The 22,348-nt window shown below is 45.2% G+C and overlaps 1 protein-coding gene across 1 annotated transcript in view; it reads right to left on the bottom strand.

Moving 5' to 3' along the window:
- Positions 1 to 22,348, bottom strand: part of POLA1 (DNA polymerase alpha 1, catalytic subunit) — a 2,033,948-nt gene that overhangs the window by 1,197,849 nt on the left and 813,751 nt on the right. Inside the window, exon 24 of the mRNA XM_086934515.1 lies at positions 3,964 to 4,088. Within this exon, the coding sequence (XP_086790641.1) occupies positions 3,964 to 4,088 (125 nt within the window). The remainder of the gene's footprint in view (positions 1 to 3,963; positions 4,089 to 22,348) is intronic.

Genomic DNA, 22,348 nt, shown 5'->3' with positions numbered 1-22,348 from the left:
CATACTACAAGAAACTACCCACATGGCGCAAAAAGGACCCGATTAATGAAGAGGAATTGAAATATCTGAGGAACGACAATCCTGTTCCGACTATTTATTTTATTCCAAAAATTCATAAAGATTGCAATAAACCTCCAGGACGTCCGATCATTAGTGCCCGAAATAGTTTACTGGAAAAAACATCAGTTTATGTTGACTTTTTTTATTCAAGATTACGTAAAATCATTCCAATCATATGTGCGCGATACAAGCTATTTTATCAACAAAATCAAGGACATTATATGGAGTCCAGACTTTTTACTAATTGCACTAGATGTATCCGCACTATATACGAGTATTTTACATGAGGATTGCATCACAGCAATAGAACATTACTCGGCAAAACGGTCTGATGTTTATCAAGATCACAGTGAAATGCTAGTTGCTATGATCAAATTTTGCTTACATAACATTGTGTTTATGGTCAATAACTTGTTGCACCAACAAATTCAGGGAGTAGCAGTGGGGGCCAGCTTCTCCCCTAGTTATGCCTGCCTGCATATGGGCAGATGGGAGGAGCTGGTCCTCATGGTACAATATGCAGAAGTTATGGAGATCAAGGTAAAAGTATGGCTCCGCTTCATCGGCGATTTATTTATAGTGTGGGATGGCACTAAGGATGAAGCGGACCAGTTCATAACTCAGATTAACCAAAACTCCTTGAATCTTAATTTCACAGCAGAAATTAGTCGAACATGTGTGAATTTTTCAGACACCCAGGTGTTTGTTGAGAACAATAAGTTAGAGACTAGGCTTTACCGCAAAAAGACGGCGGGAAACTCAGTACTACATGCCACGAGTGCCCACCCGCGCCATTTAATTAACAGCATACCATATGGCGAAATGCTTAGACTCAAGCGTATTTGCAGCACAAAAAGCGAACTTACGATAGCTCAAGAACAGAGTAAGCAGTGCTTTCTGAACAGAGGATACTCTCTCAAAATAATTGATCAAGCAATTATAAAAACAAATACCTTAGACCGCAACACATTGCTAGAAGCCAAGACTCTCCCTGAACAATTTGGGTGTGATAATCTTAAAGACAAAAAAGCTATCACCCCAGAATTTCGCCTTATTATGGTTTACAGCAGTCAGCACAGAGAAATCAACAAAATCGTGCAGACATGTTGGCCTCTAGTCCTCAATGGTCCTGTACTAGGACCCCTGCTTCCGCGGAGGGTGTCCATTACTTACAGTAGGGCGCCCTCGATGAGGGACTGTTTGGTAGTCTCTAATCTTGAAATAATAGCCAATACATCTTGGCTCCAAACACATAAGGGATTTATCCGTTGCAAAACATGCAAGGCATGTACGCACGGAATTAATACCTCTACATATACAACTCCATTCAGTCCTAGACCCTACAACATTTCAAAAGTGTTAACTTGCAAGACTGATTTCACAGTATATGTTTTGCCCTGTCCATGTGGCCTACGCTACGTTGGTAGCTCAAAATTACAGGCCCATGTTAGAATTTACCAACAACTTCGCGCCATAAATAATGTTGACAACACATATCCGGTGGCGAGGCACTTTAAAGAATGTCACCAATCTAACAACAAGAGCCTCACTTATTTCCGAATTGATGCCGTTCCACCAAACAGACCGGGTGGCGATCGAGAAGGCAAACTAAGAAAGTTGGAGACAAGATATATATTACTACTAGACACAAAACATCCGAAAGAATTGAACATAACTGAGGATATGTATACATGCCTTTAAGATCGGCAAGATGAAAATATGCAAATATTTATTGCCCCACTTTGTCATCAAATTCTTATACTCGGAAAAAACACTTTAGCATGTAGATATATACGGCTGGTATATCAACACAAAATCCATAGATTAGTAATGTAGAGACAATTTGCACATACTAGCAAGGGATAGAATCATGACATTTTAGTTTTGATTTTAAAGGCTCGATATTTATATATCATAAATTTATATTTGATATTATTTAAAATTCATAAATTTTTGGATATATATAATATTTAATATTTATAAAAATGTATATAGTATATATAGGCCTGTTCCAATTTTGGTATAGGATACATTCAATTAGAAATAGTATTCTCAGCATTAGGTCTCACCAAAACATAACTTGGTATATATCAGCCTGGTAATGAGAAAAATTGGGGAGTTATCAATTCGAGCATCACAATTGCATATTTTATGTACTACCATGAGCAGGACTTAATTTATATGAATTTATACAAATAAGCAGGGATCCGCTAACACAGAGATTATTATGAGCAATTGAAATTTGTGAAATTTGATAAATATGTAAAAATAGTTTCCTCCTTTTAAATTTGTATACAGCTGTACATATTTACAACTATGTTTTTGTTGATGAATTAACATATATACAGATCTTTGATGCTAGTTTCAAACAATATACAAAATATGAATCTTTTTAAAATTGTTTGGAACAGCATTTAGACAAGTAATGAAATCATTAGATAACAGGTAATGGATAATACAGATCTTTTTACTTTTAATTCACTTTTTGCACTTAAGCACTTTATCTCCATACATTTATACAATGGAGGTTAACTCATGTGATCCCCACTAGAGTGTTTTACTGTGACCAATATAGCAAGTTGAGGTTACAGCATTGAAAAAAACTCAAATTGACAAACGTTTTTTTACAGTCCACTATTTTAGTGTGATTATATTGCTGTACTGAGAACAATCAAAAGTAGAGATGCTGTATTTCTGTGAAATGTATTATACAGATACTCATACAATACTTGTGAATGACAAAAGTCTATCGTTCATATCTATAATGGAATGGATCACATGACAAATAGGTATGCACTGTCACTTAAAAACCACTACCCTGTGTAACATTCATTTGTCGAGTGAGCAAGCGGCTGTGTGCTGCGAAACGCGTCTTGGAATCGGGAAAATAAAAAGAGCTTGAGCACTTACTTCGGGTCTGTGTTCAGTGTTGCGGCGAGTGGACCTTGATACAGCGCGAGCCAAGGATTGGATTTGTTATATATATATATATATATATATATATATATATGTATATATATATACACATATACATATACATACACACACCTTGTGTGGTTCTCCTTTCATTTAGACATTCAAGGGGTTATAATCCTGTAAACCAAGCTGCTTTACACTCCTTCAAGACTTCGCCTGAAGGCTGCTCTCCATAGCTACCACTAGGATAGTTTTCAATAAAGGTTGTCTTAAACCTATCATCAATAAGGGTTGTTTGGACTCGTGCAAGGCGCCCACTATAACTAGTGGACAGCATATGCCAGGCCAACTTCTCACATTCAACTTCTCAGACTCTTAACCACATTTGTATTTGAAAGCGGGGCTCTACAACCATTAATGCATGCATGAGTGAAATACATTCTGATAGTCAATAACAGTGCACTGCTATATCACTAGCTAAGAGAGAATTTTTTTAAAAAAGGCACAATATGCTCACACACTTTTGTCCCCTTCCCCTCCCCCAGGAAATTTGAAATAAAATAAAACACTTTCATGTTATTTTTCTATCTTCTATCTATATGCAATTGAGTCCTTTCATCAGCTTTTACTAACTGGCAGCACTATTCCCGCATAGATTTGGGGTGGGCACCCATGAGCATTGTGAGAGTCCCTCGTTAAAAGAACTGGTCTTAATTAATACCACTGTTCCATTTCCAGTGAATTTGCTGAAGCTATTAAATACAGTATTTGACCAGCTTACACGTAAATAGTTAAGCTAGTTGATTTCTAACATAAAACGCTAACTACTACCTTTTATTGCAAAAAAAAAAAAATTTTAAATGACAACATAAGCAGCTAATGAGCTATTTTAAAGGAGGGATAAAACACAAGCAACTTGAGGTAAACTTTATTTTCTTCAAACCATAATCTTAAAAACCTACAAAACTACTAAGTCTTATAACCAACCTCTGGAGTTTTTCGCACATTTGAGTCCAATCGCTGCACCGTTGTGAAACAGATGTTGAACTCCTGGATAATAGATGGGTACAAGCTGTTGAAGTCCAAAAGCAAAATGAATTTGTCATAGAAACCTGAAACAGAAAGGGTTATTTTTGTAAGCAAGTTCAGAGAAACGGTAGGGAAATCAACTCGTTTCAGGGCTCTTAAATCCCAGATGAACAGATAAATGAAAATATTTATAAAATGCAGTCAAACCACTCACTCATCCCAGTTTTTCTGTGCCATTCCCCTTTGGCAGCCAGTTTCAATTTCCTCTTTTCCTTTAAGACAGTATGAGCATCATGTATCAAATAACATTTGTGAAAAAATATATGAATTTGCTTGGACACACAATCGGATTGGGGCACCTGCAATAATATTGTCACAGACCTAAATTAGGTTTCATTGTAGGTTGGAGGCACATATATGAAATCATGGGGAGTGCATTGGTGCATTAAAGTATAAGCTATGGTTGTTTGCGGAGGTTTCATATCCACAGAACATACCTGATAAGCTCAAATTTTCAAGGAAACAAGACATTGGTTTCCTAAATAAGCATCCCATATTTAACATGCTGCACGACCGCTAGTGTTTGACTGACAGCCTCTCAAAGCCATACCTATAAATGTGGGTATTATATATATATATATATATATCCATTATAATGTACAACCAAGTAATACCGTCCAATACTGCCATGAAGGGGTTCTGATGACATCAAACTACGGGTCAAATGGTTAGTAACACCCTGGAATGGCAATACATAACCACATCACACAAGTTACCCATTATGCATTTATATTGCATGTTTATTTTGGTATAGTCTGCTTGAAAAAGCTGTTTTCTTCAAAGTGCAGGTAACAATGGGCACTGTTGGGAAATTGAATGTTTAGTTTTACTTTCATTGAACAAACTGAAAGAAATTGTTAACTGCAAGGGGCAGTAAATGTATGCAATTTTTTGACCATGGAATTCACCCCATAACTTTAGATGCAATACATTTGCTGCATAATTTCAAAGTTTCATAAAAATGTTTCTGATGGATAAAGGTCTGTAGATTCCTCACCTTTTGTATTGAATTACCCCTGCACCAGTATTCCACGGAAATTCTTTTCTTTGCTCTCCCACGTCGACGAGAACGTCTCAAAGCACGTCTCCGCTTGCGACACCATATGACGTCAACAGAGCCATAAGAAGACCTTGTCAGCATGCTGACGCCAGTTCCCTTTCTTCGTGCCGTAGATGCGTAACGTTTATTTTTCTGGGACTCTCCATTTCTCTGCGATCACTTGGTTTCTCCCATCTTCTTCGTGATTCTGTACGAATGGCTAATTTGAAGAAGTCAGTTTTCAAGCCCTGCAGGGAGTGTGGAGGCCATATGTCTACGACAGACCCTCACGACGACTGCCTTTGGTGTCTTTCTTCGGACCACGACGTTGAAGGGTGTTGGTGCTGTGGGAAGATGAACCCAAAGGCGCTGAAGGAACATGAAGCTAAACTCTTCATGGCAAGGGCGAAAAAAAAAAAAAGAGGGGTCTTAAGTGCTCAAAGTCATCGACCTTGCATACTTCAAAGTCAAAGAAACATAAGTCGAAGAGAAGACATGGTTCACAACGTCGCTCTTCGAAGGGCAAGGCTGCGAGACCAGGGTCACCTGTTCAACGGCGCAGAGAAAAATAATGTTGTCTCTCCGTCGCCTCCCCCTTCTCCGCAGGCGACTCCGATCCACTCACCGGCTCCAAGGGATTCGCCAGCACCCAGAGACTCTTCGACGCCCTGGGGTTCTCAGGTGCCCAGGAATTCTCCGGCTTCCAGAGTCTTACACTGTTACTGCGGCTTCGCCTGTGTGGGTGCCATTGTCACCGGCTCGGCAGCTCTAGCCTCCTGTACGGCCTCGGATGGTTCCAGACCAAGGGGTTTCCGATCCTTACCCTCCTTTCCCAGGACCAGGAGTGAGTCCCTCACATTTCCTGAATGCGATGTTTGGCATGTTTGCCAGGGCATCTTACCCTACCGGTTCGCCTTCTGGGCCCGTGGGTCTACTTGCGTTTAACTTGGGCATCCCCCAACAGTATGCCCAGGCGCCCTACGTGCCTTTTATGCCTACGGCTCCATCTTGGCAGTTTTCAGCACCGAGGTGTTCGACTCCGAAACCTCAATCACCATCTGGTGTCGTACCAGCGTCATCTCGGATTCGATCGGCGCCAATGCCTGTTTCGGGAAACAACCATTACAACGCAGTCATTACAACGCAATACCTTTACAACGCAACATCCTTTACACGGTATGTCACTACAACGCATTATAAGGTAAGTAATGGGAAATAGTCATTTTTACCTCTACACTATTCAACACTTACCCTACTGTTGCACTCACTGGAGTGGGAATAGTAATTTTTACCCCTACACTATCCAACACTTACACTACAGTTTCCCTAAAAGTATTAGGAGTTGCAATGGTATGCGTTGTAATAGAATGCGTTGTAATGGAATGTTTTGTAATGGAATGTTTTGTAATGGAATGTTTTGTAATGGAATGTTTTGTAAGTGTAGTTTCTAAAAATTCGTTGTGATGTCATGCGTTGTATAATCATGCGTTGTAATGGATGTTGCATTGTAAAACCGCATTATAAAGGCATGCGTTGTAAAGGTTTGCATTGTAGCGTGCCTATTCCCTATTTCGGAAGGTCCTTCATCGACGGCGGCACAGGTATTACCGTCGCCGCCGCCAATCCCAAAGCAGTGATCCAAGAGAGAAGCACAAAGGCTGCAAGAGGAAGATGAGTACCAGCAGTAGCAAGAGGCAGGGTAGATTCTAGAGTCCGTAGACTAATTCGAAGGTCTACAGGAGGCTAGCAGCTTAAACACTTCAACGCAGTGGGAAATTTCTTCACCAAAGGCTCTGTCCTCTCAGGATGTCGCTCCTTATCCTGGTGATCCAGCTTTTCTTTCTGCCCATCCATCTACAGAAAGCTTGGTTGTTCAAGCTTCTTGCTCCAAGCAGTCGTCTGGGTCCTTTCCTACCACCCGGGGAATAGGGATTCAAAAAAGTTAGAACAGTCGGCCAAAAAGGTGTATTCCTCATCAAGTGTGGCGCTGAAGTCCACAAACGCTACATGCTTGCTTGGAAGGTACACTCCTGCCCTTTTGGACTGTTAAGCAATTGGCCCCTAAACCTCCTGAGGATAATCAAGTTCATTTTCTTGAGGCTATTTCAGATTCTCAAGCACCTGCCCGTCAGGTCATTCAGTCAGGTCTGGACACTGCAGACTACCGGGTAATGGGTTCTTCAGTTGCTACGAGAAGACATGCCTGGCTCAGATCTTCAGGTTTAAAGTCAGATGTTCAGGTTACTCTACTGGATCTGCCTTTCAATGGCTCAAGATTGTTTGATACCAAAGCGGACAATGCTTTCCAGCGTTTTAAAGACAGTAGGGCTAATGCAAGCTCTTTGGGCCTGCAGTCTCAGCCTAGGAGCTATTGCTACCAGAGGTATCAAGGTTTTGGGAAGGTGGCTTCCTTTCGAGGCCATCAGCTGCCTCAGCAACATCAACAGCAGATTCCTCTGTACAGGGAAAAAAGTAGAGGCAGTCTTCGAGGAGCCTCTTGGCAAAAGTCGTCATCCTCCTCCTCTTCTTCTGTCCCCCCCAACTGGTACCAGGGGAAAGCAGCTCTAGATCCCCCATCTTGGAGAATGCTGGTCCTGTAGGGGGTCGGGTGTCCCATTTTCCACAAGGTTAGAAAATCAGTTACCTCAGACCGTTGCGTTTTGAATCTTGTGGAAAATGGGTATGCCCTTCCTTTTGAGTTTCCACCTCCTTACCATCCTAGCCAGGATTGGTGTTCAGAGGACCATTTACTGCTCTTACAACAGGAGGTTCTTGTCTTGTTGCAGAAAGGGGCGATGGAGGTGGTTACAGAGCAGGAAAGGGGTCATGGATGTTACTCCTGTTATTTCCTGATTCCCCAAAAAGACAGCCGATTGAGACCTATCCTGGACCTCAGGGTTTTGAATTTTTACCTCAGGCAGGAAAAGTTAAAAATGTTGACCTTGGCTCAGGTTCTTCTGGCACTGCAACAGGAAGACTGGATGGTGTCTATCGATTTGCAGGATGCGTATTTTTATCTTCCCGGCCTGAAGTCGCATCGGAAGTATCTCCGGTTTTGGGTAGGGTCGCAACACCACCAGTTTGCGGTCCTTCCGTCTGGTCTCACTTCCACACCACAGGTCTTCACAAAGGTGATGGCGATGGTGGCAGCACATCTCAGAAAGTCAGGAGTTCCAGTTTTACCTTATCTGCACAACTGGCTGCTAAAAGCCAAGTCTCCAGAGATGGTGTTGCGCCACTTGCATGTAACAATGGAATTGTTCAACTTCGGGTTCTCAATTAATGTACACAAATCTCACCTGGTGCCCTCTCAACGCAGCCTGTTCATAGGGGCAACTGGACACTGTGTCGAGCTTTCCCGACTCCGCAGAGGATTCTCGACATACAGGAGATGATTCCTTTATTTCAGGATGGAGCGGTTGTTCAAGTCCTGAATGTCCTATGCCTGCTAGGTCTGTCCGCTTTCTGCATACTGTTGGTCAACCATGCACGCTGGCACATGAGGGCACTCCAGTGGCGCCTAGGCAGGCAGTAGAATCAGCACAATGGAGATCTCGGAGAGAAGATCAGAATCTCCAGAGAGACTGCAGCGGAGCTGTCTAGGTGGAGTGTGCAGGGCAACCTGTCTCAAGGAAAGCCCTTTCAGCCTCCTCCACCGGTGGCCACTGTGATCACGGTTGCCTCCACTCTAGGGTGGGGTGCTCATCTGGGGGACCTGGAGATCAAAGGTCTTTGGTCTCCCAAGGAGATGTTGCTTCACATCAACCTTTTGGAATTGCGGGCAATACGTTTGGCTCTCAAGGCTTTCCTTCTCTCCCTCCCTCTGTGGTGAGTCGATTCAAGTCCTGACAGACAACACTACTGTAATGTGGTACATAAACTAACAGGGAGGGATACGGTCATATAGCCTCTGCAGAGAGGCTCTGGGACTCTGGTGCTGGGCTCAGGGCCATCAGAGTTGTGTGACTGCAACTCATCTGGCCGGAGTGCTGAATGTACGTGCAGACCGTCTCAGTCGGCATTACTCGGCCGATCACGAGTGACGTCTTCATCTAGAGGTGATCCATCACATCTTCAAGATGTGGGAGTTTCCTCGGGTGGACCTTTTTGCCACTTGGGAGAACGTGCACTGTCAGTCATTCTGCAGCCTTTAGTATCCGATGCTGGGGGCATGGGGGGACGTGTTTGAAATGGATTGGAGCTCTCAACTCCTTCACGCGTTTCCTCCCATATCTTTAATTCCTCGAGTTCTGAGGAAGGTTTGCCAAGACCGGGTCCAAGTCAATATGATTGCACTGATTGGCCAAGAAGGGTGTGATACACAGATCTTGACCTCTCGTTGCACCCTCTGCCTTATCTCCCTCTCAGGGCAGACCTCACAGTCGCTGGGGCAGGTTCTACACTCCCACCTCCACAGCCTGCACCTTCATGCCTGGACATTGAATGGGGCAACCAGAGTTCTTTCTCTCTCCCACCAGATGTGGTGGATGTTATTTTATCATCCAGGAGACACTCCACCAAATCTATTTATTCATCTAGGTGGTCTAAATTTGTTGAATATTGTGGATAGAGGTCCACTAATCCTTTGAAGGCCCATTTGTCTGTCATTCTGGGATTTTCACTTTCCTTGGCCCAGCAGGGATGTGCTGAGGATACAGTAAAGTGATATTTGTCAGCCGTTCTCTGTTTACCGGATCACCCGTCTTTAAGTCCCCCATTGTTATGAGGTTTATTAAGGGCCTAAACAATAAGCTTCCTACCACTCACTTCATTATGCCTCAGTGGGATTTGAATCTAGTGCTTACATTTCTGATGGGGTCTCCTCTTGAGCCTCTTCATAGTTGCCCGTTGAGGCTTCTTTCTTTCAAGACAGTCTTTTTGATCGCTATTACTTCGGCCAGGAGGGTAAGTGAGCTTGAGGCTCTTTGTTCAAAACTTCAGTTTAACCATTCATGCAGGAAAGATGGTTCTAAGGACCAGGGCTGCTTTCCTGCCTAAGGTGGTTGCTCCTTTCTATTTAAGACAGTGTATTACTTAACCTACCTTCTATCCTTCCCCTTCCAAGGAGGAGGAGGAGACTTCATCGCCTGGACCCTAACAGGGTGGTCAACTTAGACCTGGACAGGGAACTCAGGCTGGATGATCAGCTCTTTGTGGGCTACACTGGACGAATGAAAGGAAAAGTTGTCCACAAACGAACACTCTCCAGGTGGATCATCTCGTGTATCAAGATCTGCTACGCCCTGGACAAGAAGGAGACGCCTGAAGGTATTCAAACTCATTCCACCAGAGCGAAGTCGTCTTATGCTTTGACTAGAGGTGTTCCTATTGTGGACATCTAAGGCGGCAGCTTGGGCTTCCCTCCACACCTTTGCAAAGCATTACTGCTTGGATTCTGAGGTTAGGAGGGACAGCCATTTTGCACGCTCTGTTCGCATGATTTTTTGGTATAGTCAGGTGGACACCATCCTCCGGGAAAGGTACGGCTTGGGGCTTCAATTCAAAAGGTGAGGAATCCACAGGCAGATGTATCCATCAGAAGAACAAATTACTTACATTCGGTAACGCTTTTTCTGGTGGATACAGTATCTGCATGTATATTCCTCACTGACCGACCCACCTCCCCGTTGTCCTCCTGTTTATACCGAAAAAGTTATAACTGTCTGACATGGTTATTTTGTATCTGTCATTTTTATGCATACAGTTTGTTGCTAGGAAGTGCTTTATTTATTGGCTTTTCCTTTCTATACTATATGTATTTGTATATATATTATGTATAGTGTGTATACTTTTTTTTTGTATTTTATTTTTCTTCCAACCAGAAATTACATAGCATTCAGTATCGTACATTCAGCAAATTTGTTGATACAATTGACACTTAGTGGTTACAATATAAGTTATATACAGACACATTAACATTTGTTCCTCAACAATGTCTATTGACAGTAAATTGTGTCCATGTGACCACATAGTTCCCTGCTGTGGCATCGCCACTGGCACCACACTCCGTATAGTCCTGTTTATAGAATTCTCCTCTGAGCACTATACCTCTATGTCATTAATAAGCGTTGGTTCATGTCTCTTATTCTGTAGTGTCCTGTAAGTATTTCACGAGTGGTACCCAGAAGTCTCTGGGTCTTGAAGCTAGTGGGATATCTTATGCATAAGTCTCTAGTGTTTCTTTGCAATAGGTCATGTCTTTTATCCAGTCTTTTAGTCTGGGCACCCTTTTGTTCCACCATCTGATCGCTACTAGTCTTTTTGCAAGTAGTAGAGCCACCGCCGAGAATTTCCTGCGTCTAGCGTATTTTAGTTTGTTAGCTCCCAGTATACATATCAGGGGGGTGTTAGGGATTTTGTTCCGATAACATAGCAGTTAGTGCGGTGGTGACTGCGTCCCAGTATGTCTGCAGATTTGGGCAGGACCATGATACGTTTAAGAAGTCTGCGCCTGTTGCATTGCACCTAAGGCAGGCATCAGTTTCTCTAAGACCCAGTTTGTGTAACTTAACTGGTGTATAATATAGTTGGTGAATGAACTTAAAATGTATAATGCGTAGGTTGCAATTGGACGTAAGAAGCATGAGTTGTGTACAGCTATATTGCCAATCTTGTTCTTTAATTGGGATACCCAATGACCTTTCCCATCTACTTCGCGCTGCTACGGGCTTATCTGCCTGTTCATCCTGAGCTGCTGTGTATAGCAGCGTTACCAAATTCTTGCGAGTGGGAGCCGTTAACAATATTTGCAATGTAGACAATTGTTCGGGCTCGGACGGAAATGTGTTGCATAGTGACCTCACAGCCGTGCATAGCCTAAAGTACGCAAAAATTTTCATTGGGGTCTGGTGTGCACATAAGAAGGGGTCTGTCCACTTAAGAAATTTATTATGGGGGAACAAATGACCCATGGTATTTAGTCCCATCTCCGCAAGTAGAGTTTGCATATTCTGTACTTGAGTTACTGTAAGGTGGGGGTGTTTGGCTGTAGGCAGTGCGCGCATATATCGGTAGTTCGTGGGCCCTGTGTGCCAACATATGCCACGCTCTCGAAGTGCATTTGGCCGTGTATATCATGTCTCTTGTCGTGTAGCGAATTGGGTCGGTTAGCAACGCTGTCAGGCGGGGGGGAAACGCTATCCTTTTCCACTGCGATATGTGGTATGTATGCGTGTGGTTTCGTCCAATAGTGCGCATGTTGTCCCTGCGCACAAAAATAGTATCATTGAAAGTCTGGTGCTCCAAAGCCGCCCAGGTGATATGGTAGTGTAAGGACTCTCCAGCTTGCCCTAGCCTGTTTACCCGCCCACGTTGGACTTTGGAGGGCAGAGTGTAATCTATCAAAGAAGGACTTAGTCAGCCAAATTGGTGTGTTCCAGAACAGATCCAGGAATCTAGGCAAAATTATCATTTTCTGAAGGGCTATCCTGTCTGCCATTGAAAAGGGCATTTTATCCACCTGTCTATCTGGTCCTCTAGTCTTGTCATTGCCTTACCATAGTTTTCCCTAATGACTATCTCTGTGAACCCAGATCCCCAGCTACTTAACAGGATCTGTGCGCCAGTTCAGGGGGAATTCTAGCTCAGGTTCCCTTGTGTCTTTAGTAAGTGGAATCACAACCGATTTATCCCAGTTTATATGGAGGCCGGCGTAATGTTCATATTTAACATTCTCTAATGAGCGGGTTTAGGTTCCTGTCTGGATGCGTGGTGTATAGGACCATGTTATCCACATACAATGCTATACCAAATTGTAGAGCCGTTTCAGAATGTTTCTGACTAATTTTACAGGCCAGTGGCTCAAGTATTAGAGCAAAGAGCATTGGTGATAGTGGGCATCCTTCTCTAGTACCACGTGTAATCGTTATAGGATCAGATGTGGAGCAATTTTCCTGACTCGTGCTTTAGGCGTTGTATATAGTAAGGAGATCCAGTTTAAACAGGGTTCGGGGAACCCCATCTTACGCAAGGTTACAAACATAAAGCTCCATTCCATGGAGTCAAACGCCTTAGCGGCGTCCAAGAGGGCAGCAGCTGCCGACATGTCCGGGTCTAATTAGTGGTAGAGCAAGAAAATGGAGTGGAGATCGTGGGTAGTAGACCGCATTGGCAAAAAACCTGCTTGGTCCGGTAGGATTAAATTACATAGAAGTGGTTGTATTCTATTCGCAATTATTTTAGCTTTCACGTCAATATTTATTAGGAATAAGGGCCTGTAGGAGTCACACATTTGAGGATCTTTACCTGGCTTCAGGAGTGCTATTAGGAAGGCCTCATTTAGCGTGGTCGGCAATGCGCCTTCCTCATATGCTTCAAGCATTTCTGCGAAATGTGGTACTAGTATATCCCGGTATTCTTTGTAGAATTCTCCCACGAGTCGATCAAGTCCAGGAGCTTTATTAATGGGAAGAGAATTAAATGCATCTATTTCCTCCTTAGAAATAGCGAGGCAAAGTATTTTCTATGAGTGTCAGATAAACATGCCTGCTCTAGGTCATTCAAATATTCCCATATGGGGGTGCTAAAGGGCGCACGGCAAGATGGCCGCACTCCTGTGAGGCTCTGCCAGACCGAGCCACCATCCGTCCATTATATGCCACATCCATGTGCTATTACCTTCACAATTGATGGCAGACTCTGTCCAATAGCTTGGGGAGTCGTATCGAGATGCAGCGAGGTCCGTGTGCCTTGTGGTGCGGAAGCTGGAGACCTGATTTGCGAGCCACGAGGTCATTACAAGATGGCGGACTGCCCGAACTGGTGACTGCCTGCATAGTATCTCTTGGCTGCTAGCGGGGACGGTACCTGCAGCGCTATCCTTCGGCGGTAGTACCGGAGCGGCTGCCGAGGAGCGGCGTAAAAAGACAGTACCGTCTGCCCATCCGACAATGAGTAGCGGCTGAAGACGCGGCAGGATCGAGGGCGACCGAGACAGAGACGAGGGGCTGGTGCACGCCTGCCAGGAGCTGCTGCTGAGGTGGTGGTGCTGTTTTACCCGACGGCGGCTGGACCGGTGCTCACCCTGGGCTGATTGCCGTGAGTGGGGCCGGGACCTGGCTGTGGCTGCGGAGGTGGCGCGGAGCCGGTTGCTGGGTCTCGCCTCTGCGAGCAGCGGTAGGCCGGGGGGTGTGGGTGAGAACGGGACCGCTGGTGTAGGACGAGAGGCGAGTGGCAGCTCCGGAGGCTACGACGCTGCACAGAGTGCTCCGGCAGGGTGAGTGCTGGCGAGGGGCTAAGAGAGGTGGGCCGCATATCCCCCAGCCTCAATTGGCGACGGATGGCCGCTGGGAGACAGGATATTAATCGACTGCCCGGTAGCAGCTCCGCAGATATAGGAAGAGTGACCGAGCTACTTGGATTCAGCTGGATCACGCTAGGCATAGTTTGCAGCATTTGAGGCACATTAAGGAAATAGAACAACACTACTCACCACTACATTAGGCGCTATAAATGTATTAATAAGGTGTGCCACGTGGACAGAAGCATATCACCCTTCCATATTGTGTGTACTGCTCTGGACTAGAAGGGCTGGCATATGCTGATTGTAGGGCAGTTACTTAGCTTACTAGAGGCATTTCTGTTTCCAGTGCTGTGCTGATTATCACATTATGGGCCGGACGGATAGAAACCAGCCTAAACTAACGTTTGAGGGGAGGCGGCAGCCTGGCTCCACGCAGCAACCTGAATCGGAATCTGATGCTGCGGTCATGTCAGGGAGCTCCCCAAATCTGGAGGCCACACTGATAGCAATGCAGAAGACGCTGCAGTCTATTGAGGGCAGTATGGCGGCAGTTAATCACAGGCTAGACCATATGTCCACGCAATTGGAGAGACAGAACGCGCGAATGGGGGAGGTGGAGCAGAGGGTGTCCGCCACGGAGGATGGACTCACAACGGTCTCACACAAGGCGCTCAAAATGGAAAAGGTCCTCTCGCTTATTCAAGCAAAAAACAAAGATTTAGAAGCGCGGCCCCAGCACAATAACATCCGCGTCACAGGACTGCCGGAGTCCACAAATGTGGGCAAGATGGAGGAGTTTATGGAGCGTTTGATTGTGGACATTTTTGGCGCCGACCAATTATCGCACATGTTCACTGTTGAGCGCACTCATCGCTCTCTGACTGCACGACCAGTGCCGGGAGCCCCTCCGTGCCCTGTCATAGCTCGCATCCTGAATTACAGAGATAGGGATGTAATTTTGAGGTTGGCACGTGAGAAAGGGAACATTGAATATCAAGGGAATAAGCTGGCATTCTTTCCGGACTTTACAGTAGCGGTTCAGGCAGCGCGGAGGGAATTTAGCAACGTGAAACAATTCTTGCGGAAAGAAGAAGTCCAGTATGCCATGCTATATCCAGCCCGGCTACGTATCGGAGCAGTTGCAGACAATAGGATTTTCACCTCCCCGAAGGCTGCAATGGAATTTGCTAAAAAGCTGAAACGGCGGAAGCGCGATTCGACTAGTGCACAGGAAGCAGACAATCCTGGGGAGGAAGAACAATGAGCCCTGTATCCGGGCTGATATGGGCATTATGAAGTGTTTAGATGTTAGAATGACTGGTTATGCACTGTACATTTGTTGCACTATATGGCTAAGAATTGTGAGGTGTGCTTATGCTGCTCTATACAGTTAGTGCTACAATATGGTTCGACTAAGTCAACCTCAGTCTTTTGGAATCCTAAGGCAATGATGGATCTAATGTACTCAATTTATTTTGTATGCTCATTTAACTTCCTGGAAAGTGGAGGAGGATCGGTGCCTTTCTTATATGAGCAGTCAAGGACTGATCTACATGCTACAAGGAAAAAGTACTGTGTCGATGCAATGGATGTTTAATATTGATGCTTGGTCACCTCCTGTTTACTGGGAGGCTAGCGCGTCTGTGTCCCCATTGGGTGTACCCCAAAGGTTGAATGCTGTTGAGTTGTGAGGGAGGGGAGCAAGGGGCTGGGGAAGGCTTTGGCAGATTGGGTGTGCTGAAGTGGGTGGGGGGTTGGCGGGATGGGTTCTGGGTTTGGTTTTTTTTTTATTGCCTGTTTGTTGGGGGGGGTTGGTTGTGTGGGTGCAAAGGTGCAGAGCATGCTTACAAATTCTGCTACTGGGTACTGAAGGAGTGTTACTCAAATATTTTCACGTTACGATTTCTTTTTGTCTTAAATGGATAAGGCAGGCAAAATCAATTGGCTCACGTGGAATGTGCGGGGGATAAACAGGCCGCAAAAAAACAGACAGGTCATAGCATATTTAAATAGACAACGTTCAAGTGGCATTCCTGCAGGAAACACATCTTACAGGTCATACTGTCACTACTGTGGCTAAGCAATGGGCAGGAGTTTGTGTGGCCTCCAGTTATTTGTCTTATGCTCGGGGGCAATGATATTGATTAAAAAGAATGTACCATTTGTCAGCAGTTATGAGGAAATTGATAAGGAGGGTAGATACATCATATTGCAAGGGGTGCTTTGTGGAACTTTGATTACAATGGTCAACGTGTACGGACCGAATGTAAATGACCCTGAATTTTACACGATTCTGTGGAATAAGGTTTAGACATTGCCAACGTCTGCTATTATATGTGGGCGAGATCTGAATGTGGTACTGGATCGAGATGCGGGCAGGAAGACAGGTCAACTGACTTCTGATAAGAAAGCAGCGCAGGCGGTGAGAGATGGCATGACTGAATTGGGTTTGGTTGATGTATGGCGCTTGCGGCATCCGGTGTGAAAGAGGGACCTTGTTATACTTCTGCACATGATACCTGGTCTCGATTGGACTACTGGTTGTCGACCAAGGATGTCAGTGGCTGGGTGACGAGGGTTGTCCATCTACCTCGCACATTATCTGATCACGCACCAGTGCTACTAGACATGGCTCTTCCTACGTATACGCCTCCGCCGTTTGTTGAAACTAAAGCCCACAGCGCTATTAGACCCAGTGTACCGTGAAGCTGTGCGCGAAGCTATAGAGAATTATTTTGAAACAAATGTAGGCTCAGTGGAGGAAGTGGGTACCATCTGGGAGGCGTTCAAGGTTACAATACGCGGGACATGCATAGGTCTAGGATCCGGGGTACTTCACACGTTAAGGGGTGCAATGAGCCGGCTAGAGAGCGAACTGGTGGAGATGGAGCAACAATATGAAGAAGCACTGGCCCCACTTCTTCTGGCTAGTATAAGGTCAAAAGTGAAGGACTATAATAAGCTAGCGGAGCAAGAGGTGAAACATATGTCAAAACGGAGTAGGGCACAATATTATGTGGAAGGGGGCCAGCCAGGTCGTGCGCTGGCTGATAGAATTAAGGAACCATGGGCTAAATATTGTGGGGTGCAGGAAATCAGGGAAGGAGTTAGGTCCGTGACGGATAATGATGGCATACTGGATCAATTTGTAGGTTTTTATCAGAATATGTACGGACATCGGGAGTCAGCTCCTGAGGAAGAAATAGCACAGTATTTGGACGATGTGGCCTTGGTCTGGTTATAGAAGGGACAGCAGGATTTTTTAATGCATCATTTAACGGAAGGCGAGCTTAAAGATGCAATTGCGGCGCTACCTAACGGGAAGGCAGCGGGAACAGATGGCCTTCCCGGTGAATTTTATAAAGAATATATTGATTTGATATTACCTCACCTCACGGCAATGTTTGCAGAGGCATTGGAGATAGGGCGGCTGCCGGATACGTTGCGTGAGGCGCTAATTGTTGCCTTGCCGAAACCGGGCAAGTCGCTAGATAAATGTGAGTCACATAGACCATCATTCCCGATGAATACCGACGTTAAAATATTGGCTACGGTCCTGGCGACGCGATTGCGCCTCCTGCCCCCTGTAATGGTACTTCCTGACCAGTCGGGGTTCGTCCCCACGCGCTCCGCGACACACAATCTGAGGGCACTGATTGCGGTACTGCATGTACTCAAGCCTGATCTGGCTGCGGCAGCAGTCCTATTGGATGCTGCCAAAGCTTTTGATTCGATCGCGTGGCGTTACATGTTGGCAGTGTTACATTGAATGGGGGTCTCTTATCGGTTTACTGCTTGGATTAAATTACTTTATACGAAGCCCATGGCTCGGGTGAGTGTTAACGGGCAGGTGTCAGGGGCCTTTCGTATCCAGAGGGGCACTCTGTAGGGGTGTCCGCTCTCGCCTCTGCTATTTGCACTTATATTGGAACCGTTGGCGTGTATTTTGAGACAGAGCCATGCTGCATCGGCGCTTCGGTTTTATCAACGGCCACTGGCAGTCTCAATGTACGCGGGCGATATGGTCCTATACGTTAGGGAGCCGGAACGATATTTGGAAGGGGTAATTAGAGAGTATATTCGGTTTGAGTGGTTTTCAGGATTAGCTAGGGGATAAATCCATTATACTACCGCTCACGAACAGCATCAAATTGTTTGAGCTGGATTTCCTGTTGGAATGGGCAGCAGACCCAGTACGGTACCTGGGTGTCTGGGTACACAGGGACCCACAAGAAATTGTTCAGGCTAATTACAGGGTGGCTATATCCAAACTTGAAGACCGGGTGTCCAGATGGACTAAACTGCCGTTGTCATTTGCCGACAGGGTCGCCCTGATCAAAATGGTGGTGCTGCCTAAGTTTTTATATTTATTTGTTAATGTTCCAATCACCCTGAAAACCCACTTTTTTAAGGCGCTTCGCTCACTACTGATCACACTTGCCTGGGGAGGTAAAAAACCACGTATAGGGTGGGACATATTGACAAAGCCTTATGAACTGGGAGGGTTCTCGGTCCCGGACATGCATTTATACTATTTGTGCGCTCAAGCACACTTTGCTTTTTATTGGTTAACGGCTCCACCATACACGCTGCATGTGGCGGTTGAGGCTGGTTTGGTCCATCCAATTCCCCTCCAGTCCATGATAGTGAACCCACACTGTGTACGAGAAAGATGAGGTGGATACGGTCCAATGCACTGCACGAGCATCGTCCAAACTGGGGAAGCGTGCGGGTAGGTGACCATTGTACGCCCCTGCAATGCCCTTATTGCATCATGCTGGTATATCTGTGTCGAGCGAAAAAGGGGCGCTTCAGACTTTGCACACGGCTGGTGTTCAGGCAATGGGGGATGTTTTCAAACTGGGGACTTTTATTACACTGCACAGTTTTCTGGAACGAGGAGGGAATATGACTATGGCTACTTTTATTCATGCAAGGCTCCGGGCTGCCGTGCGTACTCACTATCCGAAATTTCCTGAAGAACCTGCTACTCTAGGAGCCTTGCAGCTGCTGTACACGACTAACACTCGTTCGAAGCTGGTTTCCCGCCTCTATCATACCTCACAGTTGGATGAAGGCGAGGTAGATTCGCGGTCTAGGGGCAGATGGGATGCCTGTCTTCCACAGCCATTAACAGATGCAGAATGGGCTGAAAGTTGTGTCATGATTGGCGGATTTGTTGTCAACGGTAATTTCAAATTAATACATTATAAGTATCTTCACCAGTGGTACTACACCCCTGCACAATTACATAAGTATGGATTGAGAGACACAGATTGCTGTGTGCGATGCGGGGGTGCTGCCTTTGTGCATCTGGCATGGGCTTGTGACCGAATCTTTACATTCTGGATGGGTGTGACTGAGACATTGTCTGCCATGACTGAGGTTCAGATTGACTGATCTCAGGGTATGCTTGCTAGGAATAGTATCCAAGATACCTGTGAGGGCGCGCAAATTGGTAGTGTTATCTCTGCAGCTGGCCAAGCGTAGGGTAGCCATGTGCTGGGGAGGGAGACGGGTACCAGAGGTTAAGGTCTGGTTGCAGGATATGGCCTATTGCCGGGACCAATTAATTTGTTATCAAGAGGGATTACCATCGGCATCGAGACCACAAGACATTTGGGGTCCCTATACTGTGTATAAGCTATCCCGGAAGGAACCCGAATGATTCTGTATGGAGTTATTGTGATATTTGTTTCAGTGCAACCCCAATGCCCTATGGAAGATGATGTCTTCTATGCTTGCTACTGATGAACTATATGCCTGCAGAGCCGTAGAGGTACTGGTTCCGCATTGAAGGACATATTGGTTTGCTGATGTTTTGCCTAATTAATTCTTTGTAACAGTGATGCATTAGCTGATTTTTGTATTGATTGTGAATGAATTGTAACATACGCACCATTGCTGCACGTAAGTGTTTTTATGTATGTTAATTTTGCAAAATGATAAATAAAATTTAAATTAAATATTCCCATATATCCTGAGTGGAGGCTGATATCTGGGTTGTATACAATTGGGTATAATAGTAAGTGAAGCATTCTAGTATGGCCGGTGGATCATATACTGGATCGTTCTGTGCGTCTTGGATCTGCGTGATAAATGCCGTTGTATTAGTGGGTCTGATTTTAAACGATAAGGCCTTGCCAGGTCTGCCCCCCTCCCCGTAAATCCGAGCTACGTACTTGTGTGAAATGTATTTAATCTCATCATCAGCAAATTCGTTATACTTATCTATGTGTTTCCAAATGTCGGCCAATATCATGTCACATGGAGTTTCTTCAAATTTGCGTTCTAATTCGATAATGTCAGTCTCAATTTTCTCTAGCTGTCGCTGTATATCTGTCAGAAGGCCTGCATGTGCACTTGTACAGTGTCCCCGTATGGTGACTTTAAAAGCCTTCCAGAGGGGCCTTGTACTCTGCACAGTGTTTGCTCGAAGAAGGTTAGTATGGCTTGGCGCATCCCCTCACAGAATACCTGATCTTGTAATGCCGTCTGTCTCAGTCTCCATGTAAATTTTCTCGGGGTGTGCGTCAGTATTTCTAATTTGATTTGGACTGGTGCATGGTCGGACAACGTCTTAGGCAGGTGAACCACCTCAGTAGTCCATGTACATACATCTTGTGTTACTAACCAGTAATCTAGTCTGGACCACGTTAGATGTGTTGACGAGAAAAACGTCTCCTCCCTCCCTCCCTCCTATATCTGGGTGTCGTTGTCTCCATATGTCCACCAAGTCCCAGTCTGACATCCCTTTCCGTATAACTTTAGCTGAGTGTTTACCATATCTATCTAGTCCTGTCGATCTATACACTGCGGGTCCAAACCAGTATTAAAATCGCCTCCCCAGAGGATAGTGCCTGGCTGGAGATCACTCAGTTGTGCCCAAATTCTAGCATAAAAAGAGGGGTCATCAGTGTTTAGGCCATATGCATTTACTATGGTTAACACTGTGCCCCCGTAACTTCCCTGCAATATCACAAAGTGCCCCTGTTCATCCAGTATGGATTTAATTAGTGTGAATGGTCCTGTACGCTTCCCCCATATCAAGACGCCTCTAGCGTAGGATGAGTAGGTTGATGCCAATTTGAAGGAGGCCCATTTTTCTCCAATTTTTTTGTTCCCTAGAGTCTGTGAGATGTGTTTCCTGCAGGCAAGCCACATCTATCTTGTGTCTGTCCAAGTATGCCAGCACCTTACGTATTTTCTGTGGGTTGTGCAGGCTGCTCACATTCCATGAGAGGAGTGCCAGTGGTCTGTGTTGTTTTAGAGTGTCACCCATTGTACGTGGTGCCATCTCCCATCACTTGTATCTGTCTATTTTGTCGGTTAGTGTCAGTCGCGATTATTCCTGCCGTCATGCTGCTGGTCAGAGCTTTCTGCTTACCCATTGCCCCCCTCCCACTCCACTATCCAAAAACTAGTGGAGACACCCCATTCAACTATAATCAACATATACCCTCAAAAAAACAAAAGAAGGAAGAATACAACAGTTGGTGCGGTTCACGCGCAGGGGTCAGAGCTGCCTACCCTTTGCTTGTGACCTAGGCCACATGGGTCTGCGCCCTCCCATTCACAGCATCACTTCAACAATTAACATTGGTATTCCTCAGTGTGTACGGAACCGTGTAGGCAACGATGGCCATCGGCCCAATTCAAACTACACACAATGCCCTCATCACATAGCATATCACATTACCCCTACAATATGACCTTATCGGCTGTCAACTTATCTGGCGTTGCAGATTTGTGGTTATCTTATAGGTGAGTCTTAGTCAGTCATTGACTATTGGACATGAGTGTACTCCACTGCGTGGGGTGGTGTCGCCACAGCATCCAAAGTGTGTCCATTTATCCAGTTCATTCAACATCTGACATTGTGGACTGTTCTCCATGTTCACCTCGTGGAGATTTCCTCTTTGTGCCCAATTTTCGTTTTTGCTTCAGAAATTTCTGTACTTCCAATGGTTCATTGAAGAACCGCAATTTGCCTTAGACAGTGA

Source organism: Lissotriton vulgaris, chromosome 8 (genome assembly GCF_964263255.1).
Source record: "Lissotriton vulgaris chromosome 8, aLisVul1.2, whole genome shotgun sequence".
NCBI lineage: Eukaryota > Metazoa > Chordata > Amphibia > Caudata > Salamandridae > Lissotriton > Lissotriton vulgaris.
Note: the sequence above shows the minus strand (reverse complement) of the source record. Positions and strands in the feature narration are given on the sequence as shown.